This window comes from Magnolia sinica, chromosome 1 (assembly GCF_029962835.1).
Source record: "Magnolia sinica isolate HGM2019 chromosome 1, MsV1, whole genome shotgun sequence".
Lineage (NCBI taxonomy): Eukaryota > Viridiplantae > Streptophyta > Magnoliopsida > Magnoliales > Magnoliaceae > Magnolia > Magnolia sinica.
The window spans coordinates 117,491,982-117,514,043 of NC_080573.1; the positions used below are offsets into that span (position 1 = coordinate 117,491,982).

Here is a 22,062-nt window from a genome sequence, read left to right on the forward strand (position 1 = left end):
ATAATCAAACTAAAACTTACTATTTATAGTAAAAACGGAACTAAATATGGAATTTCACCGTCAATAGGATGGAATCTCGCAAATTTCGGCATGGGCAACCTGGCATAGCCAGGTTGGTTGGCTAAATTAGCTCGTTCTACCCCAAAATCATATATGGTACGTCGAGTAACTCATTCCGGTTTGCGAGATATGCTTATTTTATGGTTCTGACGGTCTTGATGATTTCTGTCTCTGATCGGGCCTTCTCTGATCCATCTTAGACATGAAAGTGTCTACGGCCCTCTCTACATCAGTGTGGACATGGTGTGGAATGCATCAAATGTGACACATACACATGAAAATAAAAAATTAAAGACGGGGATTTGTATAAATCTGGTCCAAGTTTTTCTGTATGCTAATACAACAACAGCCTTCAACACACTCATGAAACCAAATATGGTGCATAAGAAAGTATTAAAAAGGGTTAACTATATCAAATTTCAATAATCAACCAACAAAAACTAGCATATGATATTCAAACTTCAGCCCCCTAGTTTGGATAGAATAGCCCAAAAGCTTCATGAACTGCAGGGAGCTGAACTGATCAAACCCCATTTGATTTTGGCTTGTGAGGAAAGAATAAAAAAACCTTCTTATCTTCTTTGGAAGTTCAACACCTTAATGGAAAAGGCGAAGACGAATGCAAAGAGCACTGCGTATCCAATGATCCCAGCGGCAATCACTCCCAGGAAGTCATGCTTGACTCCGAAGTTTTGCCTCACGAACTCCGACACTATCATGTCATTGTCCATCCGTTTGGATATGTCGCCGAACTGGGAAGCGACCAATCCATACAAGGTCCAAGCAACCGGGCATGCCCAGTAGTACCATCTCCACCATATGGGAATTCTCTGTGGTCAAGAGGAAAGAGTTAGTCCAGATTTTATTTATTTATGAAGCATTGATATGAATGGAGAGGATTGGATAAAAACTCACGGGCCGGGGAACGATGAAGCCTGCAAACAGGTTCCACAGCGCATAGAATGCAGAGGAAACAATTGCAGCAATGTTTTGGTTGGGAGTGAGGCCGACAGCCATCATTCCGTAGCAGGTGAAATAGAGCAATGTGAAGAACATGAAGAAGAGATACCAGAAGAACTTGGCAGCTGTCCATTCGAATTGGATCATGGCATAGATGATGACCCCATATGTAACACTCTGAACAAAGATGTATGGAATCTCGACCACCACCTGAGAAATACATTAAAATGAAGTGAGGCTAAGGTTGAAAATGGAATAACAGAGTTTTGAGAGACTGGGATGGATGTGCTTACCTGCGCAAAGGCATATGGTAGACCTGAATACATCCCGGCAGCCCTCTCTCTATAGAAAACAGTACGTTCGATAGCCACAACTGGCTGCACTGTTGAGGCATTTTGCACTCCGAGGAAGAGAACTGCAGCATACATGGAGCCCAAGGCATTGAGCAGGTCCTGTGGAGAAGTCCTGCAAATTTGGAACATTACAGCAATGCAACCGAATCAGCTCCAAATCCAGAAGGGGAGTTGACATTTAACTGTTTACTATGAGACATAGGATCAATGATGGTTGAAGCTAATTGCTTACATTTTGGACCCAAGATCCCAGAATATTGATCCAAGCAACAATGCGATGCCAGTTGTGAAGAGAAGCCGGACAGCAGTGTACGGCGGATTCCGCCAGTATGACATTTGCTGTTTCCATAGGCAGGCAATGCATTGTGTGATGAAGGGCTGTGAATACTGAGATGGGAAGTAAAGATCTGTGGAACCAGGGGGAGGTGAGTTCATTTCTGCAATTAGAGCTTTGTTTCTCCTGCAACAATCAGGGTAGATCACGTAAAAACTAGTACATTGTCGATTCAGATGTCGCTTATGGAAGCATTTTTAAGAAAAACTGACCTGAAAAGATCTGAATTCTTGTATATTTCAGAAAAATTCACCCCCAAAATCCCTTCCTGTGCTATGCTAGACACCTCCAACATCCACGTTGCCGGATTGTAACCATCCTTTATCTTACGGACTCCATTGATTCCCTTCATAAAATAAAACTCGATTGGATCAGTACCCATATCATAAAAAATTGGGAAAACAAAAAGAAAAAAGAAAAAGAAAACGAAAGAACTGATTGCATTTTCTTTATGTTCGACAGGCTTAACCTCAAAGTAGTTGATCAGCTGGCTAGAGTGATGGCCCAGTGGGCCAACGTATATTTCTTCTCCTCCTCTCTTCATAAGGAACAGCTGCAAATAGTGGATAAAAGAAATCAAAATGTGCCAATGAATTAATTGATTGAACCCACAAAGCAAATCACAAGTTTTGTTTTAACTTTCTTTTAATTACCTCATCAAAAGCTTCAAATATGTCAATACTGGGCTGGTGGATTGTGCACACCACAGTTCTGCCAGTGTCCACAGTGTTCCTCACAGTTCTCATCACAATGGCTGCAGCCCTGGCATCTAGTCCAGACGTTGGCTCGTCCATGAATATTATAGATGGGTTGGCGACGAGCTCAACAGCAATAGTCAGCCTCTTTCGCTGCTCCGTCGACAGCCCATTCACGCCAGGTAGCCCGACCAGCGATTCCCTCAACGATGTTAGCTCTACAAGCTCCATGACTTCCTCAATGAACATCTGCACCCATTGGATTTATCGGTTAGCCAACACCCAACCATATATCAAGGAACCCATAAAAGAGAAAGGCAATTATGCCACCGACCTTTCTTGTGGCAGAATCTACTTCTGTTGGTAACCGAAGCCACGCAGAGTAAATGAGAGATTCATAGACTGTAACATGAGGAGAGTGGATGTCATTCTGTTCACAGTATCCCGATATCCGAGTGAATGTTTTTTGCTTCTTGGGGTAGCCAGATATGGTGATGTTTCCTTCTATGTATCCACCTGTCTTCCTTCCAGCCAACACATCCATCAGCGTAGTCTTACCAGCACCGCTGACACCCATCAGAGCTGTAAGTACTCCTGGCCTGAAAGTTCCACTTACTCCCTTCAGAAGCTCTAATCGATCTTCTGGAAAACCTTGAGCTTTCATTTCCTACAGATTTTACATTCTCTCTAAGGTTCACTATAGATTGTCAGAGAAGAAGGAAGATTTTGACTACCTCACATGAATCTATCATTTATGGGAAGTTTTGGGTTTACCTGCGGCATGTCTATGGAATATCTAACATTATCGAAGGTGATGGAAAGGGGTGCAAAAGGAAGAACCATGCCCCTCTTATTGCTCTTACTAGCACAATTGGTGGCTTCTGTCATTCTAATTTCGTTGCCTGTCATTGAAATTTTTCGAACTGATTTAGATGAGCCCCACAAGGGGATAAAAAGAATGTTAATCGACTGATCTTATTACCAATACATGCAGAAGAGCTTGTTCTCCTGGTTGACAGCTCCACCTTTTCGACTTCTCCAGTTCTGTTTGCATGCTTCTCCTTCAAGGCCTCTTCAGATAGAACTGCTTGACCGCCCTTATATGCTGCAGCCATTTAACCCAATGATTAGAACTAGGAAACTTTAAACTGTGAAAGCCTTGAGAATCGGTGCTTGTAAGAGATGAAGATACTCACGGTCGAGATTAGTGAGAGCAGCTGTGAAAAGGCCATTGAATAGGAGAGTGTATCCAAACAATGCGCTGGCACCAATCCAATACCATTTTGATTCAGGAAAGATTCTATGAGACTCCAAGACTTGGATCCCTAACATTTCCGTCGAACCAGAAACAACCTGCATCACAAATCCAGAATTAAACCTGAGATAATTCTCCAAAACAAAGTAATGGTTTTTTTTTTCCCAGTTTGACAACGAGATTCTTACATGCTTCCAACTATGCCCAAGAAATTCATTCACCGCAATTGCATTCTGAGCATACATCAAAGGCGAGGACCAGTAACCCCAGATCCACCATTTCTTCACATCCTCTGCAGTCAAATAACAGAAAGAGTTGAGTCCAAAGTTCATGAACAAAGGCTGAGATTTTTGTAATTTTGAATTTGAAATTGTAGTCCATACTTCGTGATACAATGAATCCTCCAAGTGTGAAGATTGCAAGAACTGCAAATGCCCCAAATGTGTTTGCAACGATCAAGTTCCGACCCAGTGCAGCAGTTAACCGAAACAATCCAGATGCCATCTGGCTAACTAATAGGAGTACCAGATACTGTTTAAACATCCTGCAAACAGGAACAATCTACCATTACTATTGCTGACTAAACCATGAATGCAACCATGGCCTTGAAATAAGCTCACAGAGGATCTCAAATTTCATTCTATCTCACCTCCCGGCATTTGGGTCGAAGCCGATGACATAATAAGTGAGGGCAATCCAAATAGCGACCTCTGCAAATGAAATGGGAATCTTGAGGATCCATGTAGGCAGAGAGTATGCCCACGAAGGATAGAAGCGGAGGTCTCTTTGCTTGTAGAACACAGGAAGCTTTGCGATTGTCATGGCAAGCTCTGAGAACCCATTAAACATAAGGGTGATGAGCGTGAAAAAGAGAGAACCCATAAATGTTGATCCATCGGATATCGAATTGTGGTGCATTTTGGTACGGAAGAAGACCATCATAGTGATTAAAGCGATGACTAACAGCTGGAATCAGAACAGAAACAGAATAAGGTATAGGACTTTAAGGGAATAGAATTGGGAACGGCACAAGGAATGTAACACCGTTACTCACTTGCATCATTTTGAAGATGTAGACGAATGAGTTCCTCTTCATAAGCAACAATTCCCTTGAAACACATGCTTTCAGCAATTCCTTCTTGCTGATACCATATTCAGACATCGTCAAAGCAGCAGGATGGCTCTTGCTCTTATCAAACGGGGTGCTGAGTTCTTCTCCTATTTTACAACCGACATGGAATGATTGGAATGCATCAGTTAATTCCTTGACGGGAACGTATCTGTATGGTTCACCTCTACGTGTCCAGTACTGCTGCTGATCTTTTCTTGATGTCACCTGGTGATGCGAAAGAACTCATTTTTAGATTAGCTGTTCTATTCAATGGAAACAATACACGCTTTCACGAGATGTAGTTTGTCATTTGATGACTGATTCTAAGCATGGAACCAAATCACAGTTTGGAGTATAACTCAATCCTGGCAAAACTGAGTCGACTCGGGTGAGTCTGACTCGTTACTGATGAGTTTTGATTCCCATGTTTCTGAATGAGTTGGTCCAACTTACTTCCTGCAAGAAGTCGGCGACGCCTTTCCTCTCGGGGCATTTGAAACCCATGGATTCAAAGAACTCGAGCACATTCTCACGGGGACCTTGATACACGACCTGCCCGTCAGAGAGGAGAACAATGTCATCGAAGAGGTCATAAGTCTCCGGAGCTGGCTGATGCAGTGCAATCAGTGCTGTCCCACCAAGAATGTGAATTGACTGTCTCAGGGAATTCACAATCTGGAAAGTGGTAGAGCTGTCCAGACCAGTCGATATCTCATCCATGAAAAGGGCCTTCGCAGGTCCGACAAGCATCTCACCTTTACCAATAGGAATTCAATCCAATTAACGTAAAACCAGTAAAAATCTCAAGGGCAATGGCCCATCTCCAAGTCTAAGAAAGATATATCAGGTGTTCATTTTTTAGTATTTCTACCTGTCGTAACGCGTTTCTTTTGTCCTCCTGATATGCCCCTCCGCATTTCATCCCCTACCATGGTATCAGCACATACTTCCAGTCCCAAAATCTACAGTTCGAGAAGTAATAAAAGGCAATGAATTTATGCTTCAGAAAGATCTTCTCTAAGATATAAGTAAAGGAAAAAAATGCATTTTTGTCGCAACACATACCTTCAGAATATAATCCGTGACGACACTTTCCTTCTGCCCTTCAAGCGATGCAGCCTGCATAAATACAACAATTAAAGAGAGACAAAAATTCCCAATTCTTTCAAATATTGAAAGACCCACAACTCTTTTTATTGCAGATTTATAATTTACGAACTTGTTAAAAATTCATAAAGAAAGATGAACTGGACATGGGAAATTGTAGCTCATTTGAAGCATGCCAGATGGAAAGGATGATGGGGATATTCATAAATTATCCATCAATAGAACTGAAATCTCATTAAGGGAAAGATGAGAAGGAAAATTCCTAAGGTGAAGGAAAGTCCATGAAGTTTTTTTTAAATTTTTTTATTTTTATTTTTATTTTCAGAGAACCAAATATCATGAAATTTCATGACAATTTGCATAAGATTAGATGGATTAATCATGAAATATCATGATATTTGGTGCAACAAACCACAATATAAATCTTTAAGAAAAAAAATCAGTTGAAAACAATGTTCTTGATTTCCACCTTCATGAAGATGTCAAGGTCGGGATCCGGCTTAATGTTTGCTGCTTTTTCCCTTCTTGACAACTCCATCAACATCTCTGCAAATAGTTTTAGAAACCAAAACTATTATAATTCAAACTCCACAACCTCTCTCAACTCAACTGAAACTGTTCACTTCAAAATACCGTAACGGGTCCCGACTCCTTGGCATCGAGCAGAGAAAGCCAAGGTCTCTCTCACTGTCATTTCCCCAATATGAAGATCGTGTTGACTGATATAAGCCGATGTCCTTTGAGGGACGAACTCCTCCATCCCATGGCCATTGTAAGTCACTCTTCCAGAAACCTGATGTTTGAGAAAAACCCAAATCAGTTTTGTATCAAACTGATGAATTATTTCCCAAAAATTTCATTATAATTACAAGTCCAGTCTGCCGTGATGATAAGAAAAAAACATAGTATATCTACCTTGATGTAGAGCAGGTCATGGACACTTTCATATCCAAGATAGACCAGAGAAGGCCTGATCAGAGGCGGAAGTGATCGGGATCGTCGGATCCCTAAAACAGGTCTATCTCGCAAACCGGAATGAGCTTTTCGACATACCGTATATGATTTTGGGGTAGGAGAAGCTACTTTAGCCACCCAAACCACTATACTGGGTTGCCCACTTAATTTGCAAGATTTCATTAGATCGACGGTCAAAAGTCCTTTTTAATTTCGTTTTTACTATTTATAGTAAGTTTTTGTTCGATCAAAACTCTTCGTCCTTTGAGCTTCATGAGTTGTGTCCAACATGACAAGGACCAGTGTTCAAAATATCGGTATCGCGCTATGTATCGCACCCTTGGGATACAGATACGTATCGGTTATCGCACGGGATATATCGTTTGTATCGCATAATGTATCGCACTTTTTGGGAAACATGGGGAAACATTGAGAAAATGGTTGAATTTTTCAATGAAACTTCATGGATTGTTAAAAAGGACCTTAATACACACTTTTAAATCATAACATCTCAAAAAAAAAGATGCACAAAATAAATTTTCTTTGTATAAGGTCCTAAGTTATGTGATGTTTAATTGAACTAATGCAACTATATTTAAATTGAATGCATGACATTTATAAATGTATGGAAGACATGTATGAAAACACAACCAATTTATTGAAAAACAAAAGAAATAAAAATGGATAAATATACATATAAATGATAGGGACAATGTGGCCTATACCGTTTCATGCGCTAGAAACTTAGATAGGGCCCACCATGGTGTTTGTGAGAAATCCATCCTACCCATTTGTTTTGTGAGCTCATTTTAGGACATGGTACCAAAAATGAGCCGATCAAATACTCAAGTGTGCTAAAAATGTGAAGATTGAACGTAAACAATTGAAATATTCGTGGGGCCACAGAAGTTTTAAATCAGGTAATATTTGTCTTCTCAGTTCATCTCAGTAGGAATGACATTATAAACGGTATGGATGGCATTTAAACATCACCATCGACCCAGGGAGGTTTTAACGGTAGGAATTTCCCTACCCACCTTTTCCTTTAGTGCGGCCCACTCGAGTCCTGGAACTTGCTCACTTTTGGTCCCAAGTCCTAAAATGAGCTCACAAAAAGGATGGACGGGGTAGATTTCTTACAAACATTATGGTGGGCCCACCTAGGTTTCCAATGCGAATTTCCTGCCAAAGGGTTTCCAGGAAATCCGCATAAGTGGATCGGCTTGTGTACCACACATCACCTTGGTGTGTTGATGTCAACAAGTTTTGTGGGTCCCATCATGAGGTATATTTTATATCCAAACTGGCTGTCCATTTGGCAAGCTAGTCGTAACACTTGAGCTGAAAAATAAGTCAGATCCAATTTTCAAGTGGACCACACTGCAAAATGTAGTGGAGGATTGAACGTCTACCATTGAAACCATTTTGGGGTCACAAAAGATTTGGATCAATATGATATTTTTTTTTCCTCTTCATCCAGGTATGTGTGACCTCATGAACAGATTGAATGGAAAATAAATGTTATGGTGGGTCCTACAAACATTTTAATGGTGAGAATCATTGTTCCCATAGCTATTTGTGGTGTGGTCCTCTTAAGCTTTGGATATGACTTATTTTTAGGGTCATGATCTAAAATGATCTCGCCAAATAGATGAACGGAGTGGATATAATAATACATCATTATGTGCCCATGTAACTTTGATCTCATTTGAACCATTTGTATAACTCGGAGCGTCAGCGCTCGTCTTCTTACAACACAACCTGTGTGGTACATCAGCCAGTCTCGTGGGGTCCACCTTGCTGTATATATATTTTATCCAGGCCGTCCATTTATTTTTTCATATAATTTAAGAATATTATTCCAAAAATTAAGCAGATATAAATTTTGGGTGGGCCACACCAGAAAAATTAAGCAGATGCATATCATTTAATGGTAAGTGTTCATTAATCACTGTTTGATGTGGTGCGGTCCACCTGATATTTTAGTGTGTTTGATTTTTTGGATAACATCATAAAATGGGCTATAAAAACGAATGAACAGAGTGGATCTACAACATCTCATCGACGTGGTCCCTGTATCAAGCGTAACACCCAATAAGTTAGTTTCTCATGTAGCACCAATCCACCAAGTGCATTTACGGGTGCGTTTTATTTTATGCACTTAGTAAAAACCGTGGGACCCACTGTGATTTATATATTTTATCCACTCCTTCAATCCATTTTAATAGATAATTTTTGGGCTTGATCCCAAAATTTAAGCACATTTAAAGCTCAAATGGACGCACCATGGGTAACAGTGTCAATTGAATATATACCATTGAAAAATTCCTGAGGGCCACTGAAGTTTGGGATCAAGCTTATATTTATGTTTTCCCTTCATCCTTATTTCTGTGATCTAATGAACAGGTTGGATGACAAATAAACATCAATGTGGGGCCTGGAAAGCTTTCAACGGTTGAAATCATTATTCCCACTGTTTCATATGGTGTGGTCCACTTCAGCTTGGATATGCTTAAAATTTGGGATCAACCCCTTAAATGATCTGTAAAAACAGTTGGACGGCGTGGATAAACCACATACATTAACAGTGGGCCCCACGGATTTTCATCAGTACATTAAAGCGTACGAGTAACTCAGTACGCAATCGGATTTCTGAAGGGATTTCAGCGGAGGAAGCCGCATTTCGAAAGAGGGAAGAGGGTTTCGGAGATTCCGAACCCTAAAAATCTCAAATCTTGTCTTCAATACGCGCGATTTCTCATCAAAATCTCGGTTGCAGAAATCCCTTTGCCGAAATCTTCATTTTGATGCGAAGTCTCCGTTGGATTCAAAGAAAAAATAAAGAGGGAAATCGAAATTACCGCCGTTGATGGAGTGGCCCATCAAATTCAACCTCCGATCATGCAATCTGAGTCTACAGGTACTAAAATCCTCCCTCCAACTTTTCCTCTGTTTTTTTTTAAAATATTTTTTTTATGATTTTTTGGTATTACGAACCCCACAGATCCAACGATGAGTGATGGTATCGATGATATCCACGATATCGATCATAATGGGGCGATATCCTACAATATATCGCACGATAAAATCATTTTTTTCTCTTTTTTGGAACTTCCGAGTGGTTTCGTGCGGGTTTCGTCTCGCTGGACAGCGATAACGATAATATCGGCCGATAGTATCGATATTGCGTACACTGACAAGGACTAAGAAAATTTAGGAGAATAACGTGGTTAGGCCAAATAGGACACTTACTATTTTTGGCTGAAAACCATGAAGCCTAGGAGGAATCATGACCATATATAAATAATAAGTTTACTATTTATAGTAAGTCACGAATTTTAGGGAGTTTGAGTTGGAGTTTGATTTTGAAACTTCTTCCATGGTTGACAAACATTCATAAAGTAAGGACTTTTCACGGGTTGACAATCTTATATCGTTGATTCATGCAGAATTTCAACGTGATGGTCGCACCTATTATAGATTGCATGAAAAAGAGACCATTTTGGTGGACCTATGAGGCTGACAATAGCTTTGCTCAAATCAAGCATCGATTGTCAACAACACCGGTCTTGGTTCTTCCCAGTTTTGACAAACTGTTTGTAGTTGATTGTAACGTCTCATATATTGGAATTGGAGGAGTCTTATTACAGAAAGGCAGACTTGTAGCCTTGTATAATGAGAAGCTCAATGAAGTTCGAAAGAAGTGGTTGACATATGAGCTTAAGCTATATGCAGTTGTTCAAGTGTTATGATATTGGCAGCATTATTTGATTCAAAGAGAGTTTGTTCTCTACACTAACTACCAAGTCTTGAAGTTTATTAATAGTCAGGCTAACGTGAATCGTGTGCATGCTAGATGGGTTACATTTTTGCAGGAATTCACGTTCGTTTTGAAGCACAAGTCAGAGCAGCAGAATAAGGTGGTTAATGCGCTTAATCATCGTGTATCACTACTTGTTACGATGAGCAATGAGGTGGTCGGCTTCGACTGTCTCAAGGAACTATAGAACGAGGACTTCAAGGATACATGGATAGGGTGCTAAGAAGGTTACCTCAGTGACTTACATATGCAAGACGATTTTCCTTCCAAAGGGAATCGATTGTGCATTCTCCAAAGTTCTCTAAGAGAGCAAATTATTCACAAGATACATGGAGATGGCCTTGGCGAACACCTTGGGGGAGACAAGTCATGGGCTCTTGTGGAGGAGTGGTATTTCTGGTCGCAATTGGTACGTGACATGGGTAAAGCAGTGTAACACTATAATGTTTGTTAGACCTTCAAAGGGCGGTCTCAAAATACGGGCCTCTACACCCCGTTAATTGTGCCAGATGGCCCTTGGGAGGATTTATCTATGGACTTCGTGCTTGGTCTCCTATGAACATAACACGGCGTGGATTCAATGTTCATGATGGTAGATTGTTTTTCAAAGATGACTCATTTTATCCCATGCAAGAAGATCATCGATGCAACACACGTGATGAATCTATTCTTTAGAGAGGTCATGCGGCAACACGGGCTTTCCAAGACCATTACTTCTGATTGTGACACGAAGTTCATTAGTCACTTCTGGCAGACTTTATGGAATTAGTTTGGTAAATAACTTTAGTTTAATACCACCTACTACCCACAGACCGATGGGCAGACTAAAGTTGTGAATTACACGTTGGGAAACCTCCTTCGATGTATTCTGGGTGACAAACTGAAGCAGTAGGATTTATCTTTGTCTCAAAAAAAATTTGCATTCATTAACATGGTGAATCGCTCAACAGGGAAGTCTCCATTCCATATTGTTTACGGTCGATTGCCTCACCACACACTTGGCTCGGTCCCTTTGCCCAAGATCTCGGGCATGAGTATTGTAGCAGAACATATGGTGGACCGAACCATGGGCATTTATGCGGATGTACAAGTCAAGTTGCATGTCTCGAACGACAAGTACAAGAAGCAAGCCAACAAGCATTGGCAACAAAAAGTGTTCGATGTAGGATTCTTTAATGAAATGCTTTCTATTTTTAACGGTCCTAATGAAGGGGATTCTCCATTCCAGTTGTAGAATTGACACTCGCCTAGATTGATTTAAGTCAGTATATTGATGATTGGGATGGGAAAGCGAAAACCTTAGCAAGCTCAAGCCAATGGATACAGTAGAGGAGCAAAAGTGGCTGGTAGCGGTGTAGAGCTATAAGGAGCGAAGCCCAAACACATTGACTCCTACATAGATCAAATATATTTGATTGAATCATGTCATGAAGGGATCCGACTCATACCGTTGACCCAAATTTGCATAGAAAAAGAATATGTTCGATTACTTGTCGATCCTTTCCCAGATTTACAGGTTCTACCATATTCTTTAAAAAAGAAAACTGCTCATACTATGAGCATAGGGGTCCATTACGTGTTAGCTACCTCTAGAATAGCCAAACATTCTTAGCCAGGTTTCAAAATGGAAGAGAAGTCATGGAAGGAATTGAATTGGCCACAGGCGATGAATGGATGGAAAAGAAAAAAGGATCGTGATTGGGTTGGTGTTCAATACGTGCTTTTGGCTTGGTTCGAAACATTAATAGATTGGTAACATTCAAAAGGAAGTCATGACTTGTGGGTTTTTGATCGGAATATGAAACAAATCGAAAGCCCCCCTAACTATTTCAGTTGTTACTCTGAAAGATCAGAGGCCTGAAGCCTTTGATAGATTTAGACACCCCCCGCCCCCCCGAAGGGGCTATTCCTTTGAGCTTTATCAAATCTACCACATGCTCCACTGCTTGTGCGGGCCTCTGTCAATTCCTTTGAGTTTCATTCTTGCGAACGTACTCTTTAGGCGGGATATTTAAGGCGTTAGCTACAACACTGCATGGGTCAATACGCACACTCATAAGGAGTTTCATCCGACATTAGTTGACATACAATAGTTGCCCTCATTTTTATGCTCAGTATTCTACTTCTGCACTTGATCTGGATACAACTGAAAACTTCTTTCTTTTCCATGGGTTGATGAGTTCCCGTTTTCCTTTAGCCTTCTTCTTAGTACTTTCCTTGCAATCAAGCGTCGAACCATGTTCCTTCTTCTCCAAATGCCATAGCAAACGACGAACCTCATCCTCAATATCGCGGAAAGAAAGACCAATCACCTTTCCTACTTCCATGATTATATCTTCAATCCTTCTCTTAGCCTCAATTTCCTTCAACCCAACTCTCTTCCAAATCTCTCACTCCATTGCTTCTCGATCTGGATCCAGAATGTGCTCCGGAGCTCCCTCGGCGAGATGGGCTTCCTGATTAGGAATCGACTTTGGCTTGGAGAAATCACCCTCACCTTCACCCTTATCCTCCTCAGATGGGCTCTGGCTCAAAGAGGAAGAAATACCCGATTCATCATCATTGCTTTGGTCCTCCCCCATTAGATGTGAATAGGGGGGCACTACCCAAATACAATGGGGGGCGGTGCATAGAAGAGAAACAAGTCTTTCCCCTACGGCTCTGGTGGGTTCCCTTAACCAAGCCACTGCGTATGTGTCGCCGGCTTATTCTTCAACATGCACGCAGTCAGAGATTTCTCCTCCCACTACTTGGGTGCTCACAGTTTCATGTTCCTTGATCCGTCTTAGGGCCAAGTGGCAACCTCGACCTAAGTGGAAGTGTGATGTGTCTCGAAACTCGGGAGACGCATAAACCTTGAATCTTACCGGAATGAATGGGTATAGGGGCTATTAATTCTTGAATCGTAAGGGGTGGGGCATCCATGCACTGGAGGTCGGAATCACGCTTATGAACGTCAGTCGAATGAATATATTTTCTTTTCTGTTTCGAATCGGTTGAAAAGCCCTTCTTTGAAGTTCCTCCCAAATACATGGCTTACATACCTGGCACAATATTCTTAAAAAACAATCGAATCGCCATGTAATGGATCAATAGTTTTTTTGTACCTAATAGAATCGAATTCTAATAGATAATATACATAAGTAGGAGGAGAATACACATGGATAAATGAAAGGAACGCGACAACAACGCCATACAAAAATCATGAACCGGTCTAAGGAGATTTTGTTTAAAATAATTGGGAATGACAAATAATCTAAGTTTCCCAGCCCCCTCTACCAAGCTCATGAGCTTATTATCTTAGGTCGGAACAAGTTGATAGGATCCCCTTTTTTACGTCCCCATGCCCCTCCCGTGCGGAGACATGGGGCACAAGAAGTTTGGTCGAATAGGACCAGACCAAATTGGTTGGATCTGTGGAATTTGAACGGATCACATCCAATCGAATTTAAGCGTAGCTTTGGGTTCAGGTGCCGTACCCATCGCACCCACCCCCCCCCCCCCCCCCCCAATCGCCAGTTGCTGCTCAATGACCCAACATGCCCTTACCTCTACATCATGACGCTTCCCCCGAAGGGAAAATGAGTTCTATTCTATGGTTCCATTCCGGTTCGGGGCTCACCATCGCTAAAACTTCTCCTTTCGATTAGTTGAATTCTAGTGGTTTCGGGGAGGGGTGCAGCATGCCCCCCAAAGGCGGACTCTACCCTAGACTGAAGATAATAGAAAGTTGCACCTCTCACTATGGTATTTTCTCATACTCCATATGTTTTTAGAAAAACTTATTGGTTCATTGTCTTATCATTTTTCGAAATTGATTCATTTGATCGCGCCTGAAACTTTTTTAGTTGAAACATCTTTCTCAATCTAATATCAATAATGAGCATTCGGCTATCATTCCTTACCCTCCGGGCATACCGAGCCCACCCCTCTCTAAGGTGGTGAAAGGGGTCTACTGATCGTCCAGGTACTACTCCCTTTTTAGAGATAGGGAAGCATTCCGACATCGGTTTACTTCGGGACCGTTGGGACAATAGGTGTAAACCAGCTGATTGTCTAGGTAATAGGCACTACTAAGTATTTACATAGCATACGTCTATATATGTAACGCCCTGTACTTTGCAGCACTCAAGTGTTATCGTGGAGGTCTAACTTAGTATGTATGATAATAATACAAATCTAGACATACAAATGATCCTAGGGTCTATTGGCCGTGGATACCCCAAGTGGGACCAATCCAACCATTGGATCAACAAGGATGAGTATGTATGAGGGAATTCTTTGTTGTAGTCTAGTTAGATCTAACTGATCTCTAGCCGAAGGTCCTAAGTGAGCTCTTGGAGGTGAATGAAGGGACGGGATTGTCAAAAACATCATCGTGGGCCCTGTGAATGCAGGGACAGGATTGTCAAGAACATCATCGTGGGCCCTACACTTTAATTTATATATATATATATGAAAATGATGATAATAATAATAATAACAATATTAGTTATATATCTAAATAATATAAAAACATGGGATGGATGGCCCTAATAACCTGACCCACAACATAACTAAAAATGCATGCATATGTGGGGGAAATAATAATAGTGGATGTAATAATAATAATAATAATAATAATAATAATAATAATAATAATAGTAGTAGTAGTAGTAGTAGTAGTAGTAGTGAAAATAATAATAATAACGGTAATAATAATAATAATAATAATAATAATAATAATAATAATGATAATAGTAAATAATATTATTAAAAGTAGCATAACATAATATTTAGTGTTATAAAATCAGTACAGGCCACATATCCGTAATCTGACCATCGAGTCTTTAGCTTAAATAGTCCTTTAGACCATTTTAACCGTTGAAGTTCAAATTCAGGCTGATCCGAGCAACAAATCAGCGGAAAATCCATAAATGAGACCCAAAGCATGTCATGGAACCCACCTAGGCTCTGGATCTGCTCCGCCTTTGGTCAGAGGGCATGATAGATCCCACCTAGTGGAATGGGCGGAGTGGATTTATTACAAAAATCACGGTGGACCCCACCTCGTAGCACGAGTGCATGGCAGAGGTGTGCAGTCGCCATGTACTGGATGGGGACGCCTAGTCAGAGAAGGCTGACCCATCCTTGACTTGAAAAGGGAAAAGCTCTCTCTCTCTCTCTCCTTGCCTTTAACTGAGGACGGACGGACGTCCGTTTGGAACGTGCGTGGCCCACCATCACCACTACAATGATGGATCCAAACCATCCATATGACAGAGGACACGCGTGAGACCATAACCCACAAGTTTCACGTGGTTCAGTACGTGTACATGCACACGATTCTGGGTGCAAACAAGTCCCAAAAAAACAACAATTCCAAAAATGGAAGGTGTTTTTCTTCAAGCTCAGCGATCCGCGTGAGGGGCTTCTAGCACGATCTGGAGCGTCCATTTGATGACATCTCAGCCGTCCAAAACCGTTTCTACCTTAGCAAAAACAAAACCACAGTCGATTTGCAAAAACTGACTGTTTCCGTTCTACCTTCGAACCCACCGCCTAATCCTCCCTGAAGCTTCGAAATCTTCATTCTACGAGCTCCATTACATTCATACGAACCATCCCATGCTGTCGGATTGAAGAAAGAAATTGTGGTAGGGGATCTGCCATGAAAGCCGGTCATCCTCCCCACCTTCCAAACCGAGCCAGACTCGGTTCGGGCATGGTATTTTCGAGCTCTCATTGTCTGGTGATGACTCCGGTGTAAGAAGAGAGAGAGGAAGAAACTAGAAGAAGAAAGAAAGAAGAAGAGAGAGTGAGGAGCCGTGCAGTCTGTTTAGTGCCGCACCAGGTCGGGCCACACAGATTCGAGACTGGGTTTGGTCTGAGTTGGGTGAGTCCTGACTTATTCCTAGTTCGGTCCATGTGTCTTGCTGGGCATTCCCAGTGGTGGAAGTAGAAAGAAGAAAAGAAAGAGGAGAAAGAGGGAGAGAAGAAACAGAGGACAGAGTTGAAAAGGATCCTCAGATCCGTCCGATCCGTCGGATCTCTCGGCCTTCTCCCTGCTCCGTCGAATCGATCCGAGGTTCCAGCTCGAGCTGTGGCAGCAGCAGCTGTTGCGGGAGCTAGCCGAGCTCCTGCAGATCAGCTAGCTCTTTGGGTCGTGACCAGAGACCAGGCACAGCTCGGCCACAAGTTCAGGGCCCAGCCAGACTTCCAGCAGCATGAGCTGGGTCCCAGCCACTAGTCTGGGCAGTGACGTGGGCCTAGTGCAGCCCCTGATCTGGGCCATGACCTGGGCAGGGGTCTGGGTTTAGTCCAGGCAGATAGTGGACCGAAATCAGCTCACGTTTTGGGCTGAAATCAGTCCAAAAGGAAGGCCGAGATCAGCCCTTAGGTGGGCCGTAATTTGGGCCATGTGCTAGGCTAAAAATCACCCATGCATTGGGCCGAAATCTGGGCCAAACCCAGCCACAAATCTGGGCCGAACTTAGCCCGCGAACTACTCATGGGTCGGGCTATCTAGGGCCTCAACCTCCTAGCATGCACCATCCCGTATGAATGTCAACAACCGAGTCCTCAAGATGAGTATTTTCATTTCATCAACCAGATTCGTCATTACTTCCTTTTGTTGTTAATAAGATCACTAATATTTTCTATCTGTTGTAACGATCAATGCCATTTTAATGTCATCAACTAGAAATTTTAATTAATATTACAATGTGTTAATTAGCGTTGTTGTTATTATTATCATCAATTATGACTCTATTATTAAATATCATCATCATTAATGCTACTATAATTATTGCAATTATTAAATATGGCTAACCATTAGTAGGTTACTTGTGCTCAAGTTAGTTAGGATAAACAGAATTGTAATTAGGAAATTGTAGTAGTTTAAGTTATCTCTCCCAAATATTACCCTTAATAGTAGGTCCTGGTGATTATCGTCATCATAACTATTTAACGATTACTATATAATTATTAAATTAACTTGTTACCATTCCCATCAGCATCGGGATTTGCAAATATCAAGAATGCATTACTATTAGTAAATTATCGATTCTATTAATAGCTATTATACATAAGAAATCTAAATAATATCATTACTAAAATACTAATGTATCGTTTGACCATAAATAGTAGACCACAATATTAATTATCACCACGATGATTATTAACTAATATAAATATAACACTAACATTAATAAATATTATTAAGTTAAGACTAAAATCAATTGTACACCAACTAGAGTTCAAACCCTAAGATCTAAGCCTAGACCTAGACTCTAGGGTGAAACCCTAAGGATAAGTAACCCAAACCCTAGGATGTATTGGTCTTGACCATAGATACTTGGTAAAACATTGATCCCACGTACAACTTCACCGTTCATGGTAGGATTCAATTCTTAGGGTGCACGTGCTTCCTAGCAGCCTTAGTTGGCATTGGCAATTCGACTAGTCAGGTGATGATTATTCCCCTTAAGCTTTCCATCTTCCCATTAGCTTAAGTTATAGTTTGTATTTTAATTTATATCTCCCTTTTTATAATTACATGTGTTAGCTGGTGGAAATTGAATTGTTATATTACATGCTTAATGTTCATTCTGTATATTTGTTCATGCTTGTGAATTATTCGTAAATTGCTTATGGAACTTAAACTGGTACATCAGTGGGAAACCCCCACTTATAAGTGTACACCCATATTTAGGATGTAACTCAATTGATGGTGATTGCAATGGACCTTCGATCTAGTGGTTATTGAGTGGTGGTTTAGATGATCATTGATGTGGGCTTACCATCCAGGGTTGTTGTGTCTGAGTAGTTTTTAAGGATGGTCTTCTATCGCATGGTTTTGATACTCACCCTATGTGGCTTATTTTAATATTTGCCCTATTTGACCTGCTTTGATATTGGCCTTATGTGACTTTGTTTTAATATTTTCTCTTTACGGGTTCGACGTTTTATACTATGTAACCATACAATGGTAAGCCCTATGTACTGTAGTATAATTGACCACTAGTCAATAGGGTTCCATTAAACATCTCAAGATGGTAGTCTCATGAACCGGAGATGGTGGTATGAAACCTATGCCCGAGCTGTCGGCCTACGCTGGTGACAAGCCCCTGTAGTGACCTTGAGCTTATTTAAATTGGCTAATTGTAACTGGACTAATAATGGTTTGGCTAATCATGCATTCATAGTATATTGTGATGGTGGGTGGCTAATTCTAGATGCTACAGTACGTGCCCTTAGAATCATTGGGGTATCGTTTCGCTAGCTCTCAGACCACCGACTATCGATTTGTTCCGGCTGGATGAGTATTCCCAGGTCGATAATTTCATGGGTGACGAGCCCAAGTTCCGACTAGATGAGCATCCTCAGGTCGATGTGTATTTACGCATCCATGCATTTAAAAAGACTGCATCCTGTATTGTTTTGATTGCCTTATTGTTTTATAACTATGCTTACCTAATGCGGCGGTGTGTAATATTGAGGGGAATTCACACTGAGTTGGCCACTCATTCATCAAATATATAACCGTACAGGTAGCACATGTGGCTTAAATGATTTTCAAGTTTAGACTGATGAGGAGCTGGGTACAAGTGTCAGGGATGTACGGTCGTATTACTAAGAGGAACTGCGCAGTCTTGCAGCTTATGTTTATATTCTTCTGTTATTTTTCCTATATTAAATTATGTGAATTCTTGTATTTGTTGCATCAAGACATTGGTTTGTATGAGTCATTATAGGCAATCTCTTGTATATTCTAAATGTAATTGTAAAATTTTCTTTTAATTTTACCTATTCATTATACGCTCACCTGCTTACTCTGATAGTTGAATATATATATATATATATTCAAATTTAACTATCCTTTAAGGTTAATAATCGGGTTTTTGGGAAACGAGTCATATACTTGAGTCCTGAAAACACGGGGCGTTACAATATAGATGCCTATATATATATATATTCAAATTTGACTATCCTTTAAGGTTAATACTCGGGTTTTTGGAAAACGAGTCATATACTTGAGTCCTGAAAACACGGGGCGTTACAATATAGATGCCTCCTCTTACCACACCTATCTCTTCATGGAATTGCAGTCAAGGTTGAACTTGCCCTTAGTATTTAGGCTTACGGCACACACTTTCATTAGTCACTAAGCTGCGACTTGAAAGATTGCCTTCTTCATATCATTTTGATTTGATCAGGTGCACCTAGGTTTGGGACCCTTTTTGTGACCATTCTTCCTCATTTTCTTCCTCCCGTTCTTTCAAATGGTTTGTCAATTTATATGACTATCGAGGAACCTTTTTACCGATTTCTCAACGTTGACTTGAATAGGAACTGGCCCTTTCTCATGTTGGGAAATCGATGAATCAAATAGATGCATGAAGTGACCTAGCTTCCCACACCCGTAACACGCCATTGTTCGCAATTTGTTTTGTGGGAACTTCTGAATATTCCTCTTCTTGCCGCTAGTACTACATTTTTCCTAGGTTTGGTATCATTATTTAAAGGGTTGTAAATTTGTTTTTATCATCAATCAATTTATTTTCGAATTTATTATAATTTGTTTTTTATCGTGGATATGAGGAATCTCTATGAGGAGTCCAAAGAAGCTCCATATATTCGGAGTAGCTATCCTTGAGGAAGACGATGGTCGACCTCATCACGTTCAACCCTGTGTCATACCTTCAGTTCTTTATCAAGCTTTCCTGCCAAAGCTAATAGCAAAGTGGTCTTCCCTGATCCTGGAGGCCCTAAAAGCAGAGTCATTCTGCAAATTCCAGAATTGAATCAATCTCCCATCGACCCAGGAATTCATACTATGAATTGAAACATCAATACGTGCATAACCCCGTTTGCAATTCGACGGGCCTTATTCTCTTACCTGCAAGGCTTTATAATTCCACTAACATCATGAAGGATTGATACTGGTTTCTTTCGGCTCGGAAGAATGTGGAGATAATTCAAGAATCCCTTTGAAAAACAAAAGAGAAAAATCAACAGTCAGTTCATACAGTTGGAGAAAGAGAACTGACAACCCAAACAAGCATTTTCATTGATTCTAATTTGGAGATTTATGTATATGAATTACCTCGAGTATATTAAAGGTGAAATTGAGGACGGTCGGTAAACCTCTGCTACCGACGTAGGCTTCTGCTCCAATATTCAAATTCTCGTAGCGGACTTCAATGGTTGGCACCTCAATTCCAACTCTGTTAGAAAAAAATCCATCTCAGTTAGAAAAAAAAAAAAAACGAAAAACCAAAAACAAAAACCAAAAAAAAATAAATAAATAAGGGGAAATTTAAAAAAAAAAAAAAAAAAAAAAGGAATATTGACTGTCAAGTTCAGCAGAATTCCACACACACAAAAAAATAAATAAATAAAAATAAAAATAAAAATTCAAGCAACCTTTTTTTAAAAAAAACAAGAAAACCAGGCAGAAATAGACTAGAAGAGCTTACCTATCGATTCGGTTCTTCAGCTTCAACAGGAACTTCTCATTGTCCTCCTCGGCGACTCTAACCAATCTCTCCAACACGGTCTTCTTGTCTTGAAACCCGAGATGCTGAATGTCGACTTCCTTGTGCTCCTCACCAGCGACTCCACTCAGTATCCCTTTCCTAATTCGATCGTACGTCGGAAGCTTCTCGAGAGCGGCCCACTTGAGAGCTTCTTCGTCATCTTCCTCACGAGAAGACTGCGAGAAGACGTTATCAACCGTGGTGTTCCTCCACATCGAAGAGCCATTGCGCCGCAAACTTCCCACTCTATAAAGGTCGGTATTGTCCATCGAAATTCCCAACAAAAACCCACCAAAACTAAGAATTTCTAATGCGCAGAGCCTCAGCTACTGATTTCTAGAGCTCGAAAAACACAGAGAGAGACGGTTTTTTTTGTTTTTCTCGAAGAAAACCAAAAAAAACCCAGAAATATTCTTCAAGTCCGAGTACAGGAAACTTGAATTTACAATGTATAGAGCTTGAAAAACACAGAATGAAAGATGAGTTTTTCTTCTCAAACAAAACCCACAAAAACCCAGAAAGGATTTCCAAATCTCAATGCAAGAGAGTTGAAATCCAAATGACGATGGATTGGAAGAGGAGATGGGTTTCTGCTGTTTTTTTTTTTTCCGGTAACAGGGCTTTTTGAACCAACGATATGAGAACGGTGATGGGTTTGAAGGAGGGAGAAGGGATAGTATATTTAAAAGCGGCCAGGGTGGCTTTTGCTTTGATTTTGATGATTTTGACGGACAGAGGTCAAAATCGACTGAGATGGGTGACGAAGAGAAGACTATTCGCACAGGTAGAATGGAAAGGAGGCGCCACCACTCGTGTTATCCCCCACCCATGTAAGGGGTCGTTTGGCACCGTGAATTGGAGTGGGTTTCAAATCTCTTGGATGCTTGGCGTGT

At 40.8% G+C, this 22,062-nt stretch overlaps 1 protein-coding gene across 1 annotated transcript; it reads right to left on the reverse strand.

Moving 5' to 3' along the window:
- Positions 1–338: 338 nt before the first annotated feature.
- On the reverse strand, positions 339–21,771 carry LOC131255409 (pleiotropic drug resistance protein TUR2-like). The gene is made up of 24 exons (XM_058256119.1): positions 21,110–21,771; positions 20,737–20,857; positions 20,530–20,618; positions 20,331–20,415; positions 6,509–6,668; positions 6,345–6,421; positions 5,834–5,887; positions 5,640–5,730; positions 5,222–5,523; positions 4,712–4,993; positions 4,307–4,623; positions 4,041–4,201; positions 3,846–3,949; positions 3,599–3,755; positions 3,385–3,507; positions 3,177–3,304; positions 2,737–3,069; positions 2,361–2,651; positions 2,177–2,260; positions 1,920–2,053; positions 1,606–1,833; positions 1,314–1,485; positions 976–1,230; positions 339–890 (listed from the first exon to the last, which is right to left on the reverse strand). Exons 1-24 carry the CDS (start codon positions 21,436–21,438, stop codon positions 633–635), a joined length of 4,335 nt encoding a protein of 1,444 aa, XP_058112102.1. The 5' UTR covers positions 21,439–21,771; the 3' UTR covers positions 339–632.
- Between the last annotated feature and the right edge of the window lie 291 nt (positions 21,772–22,062).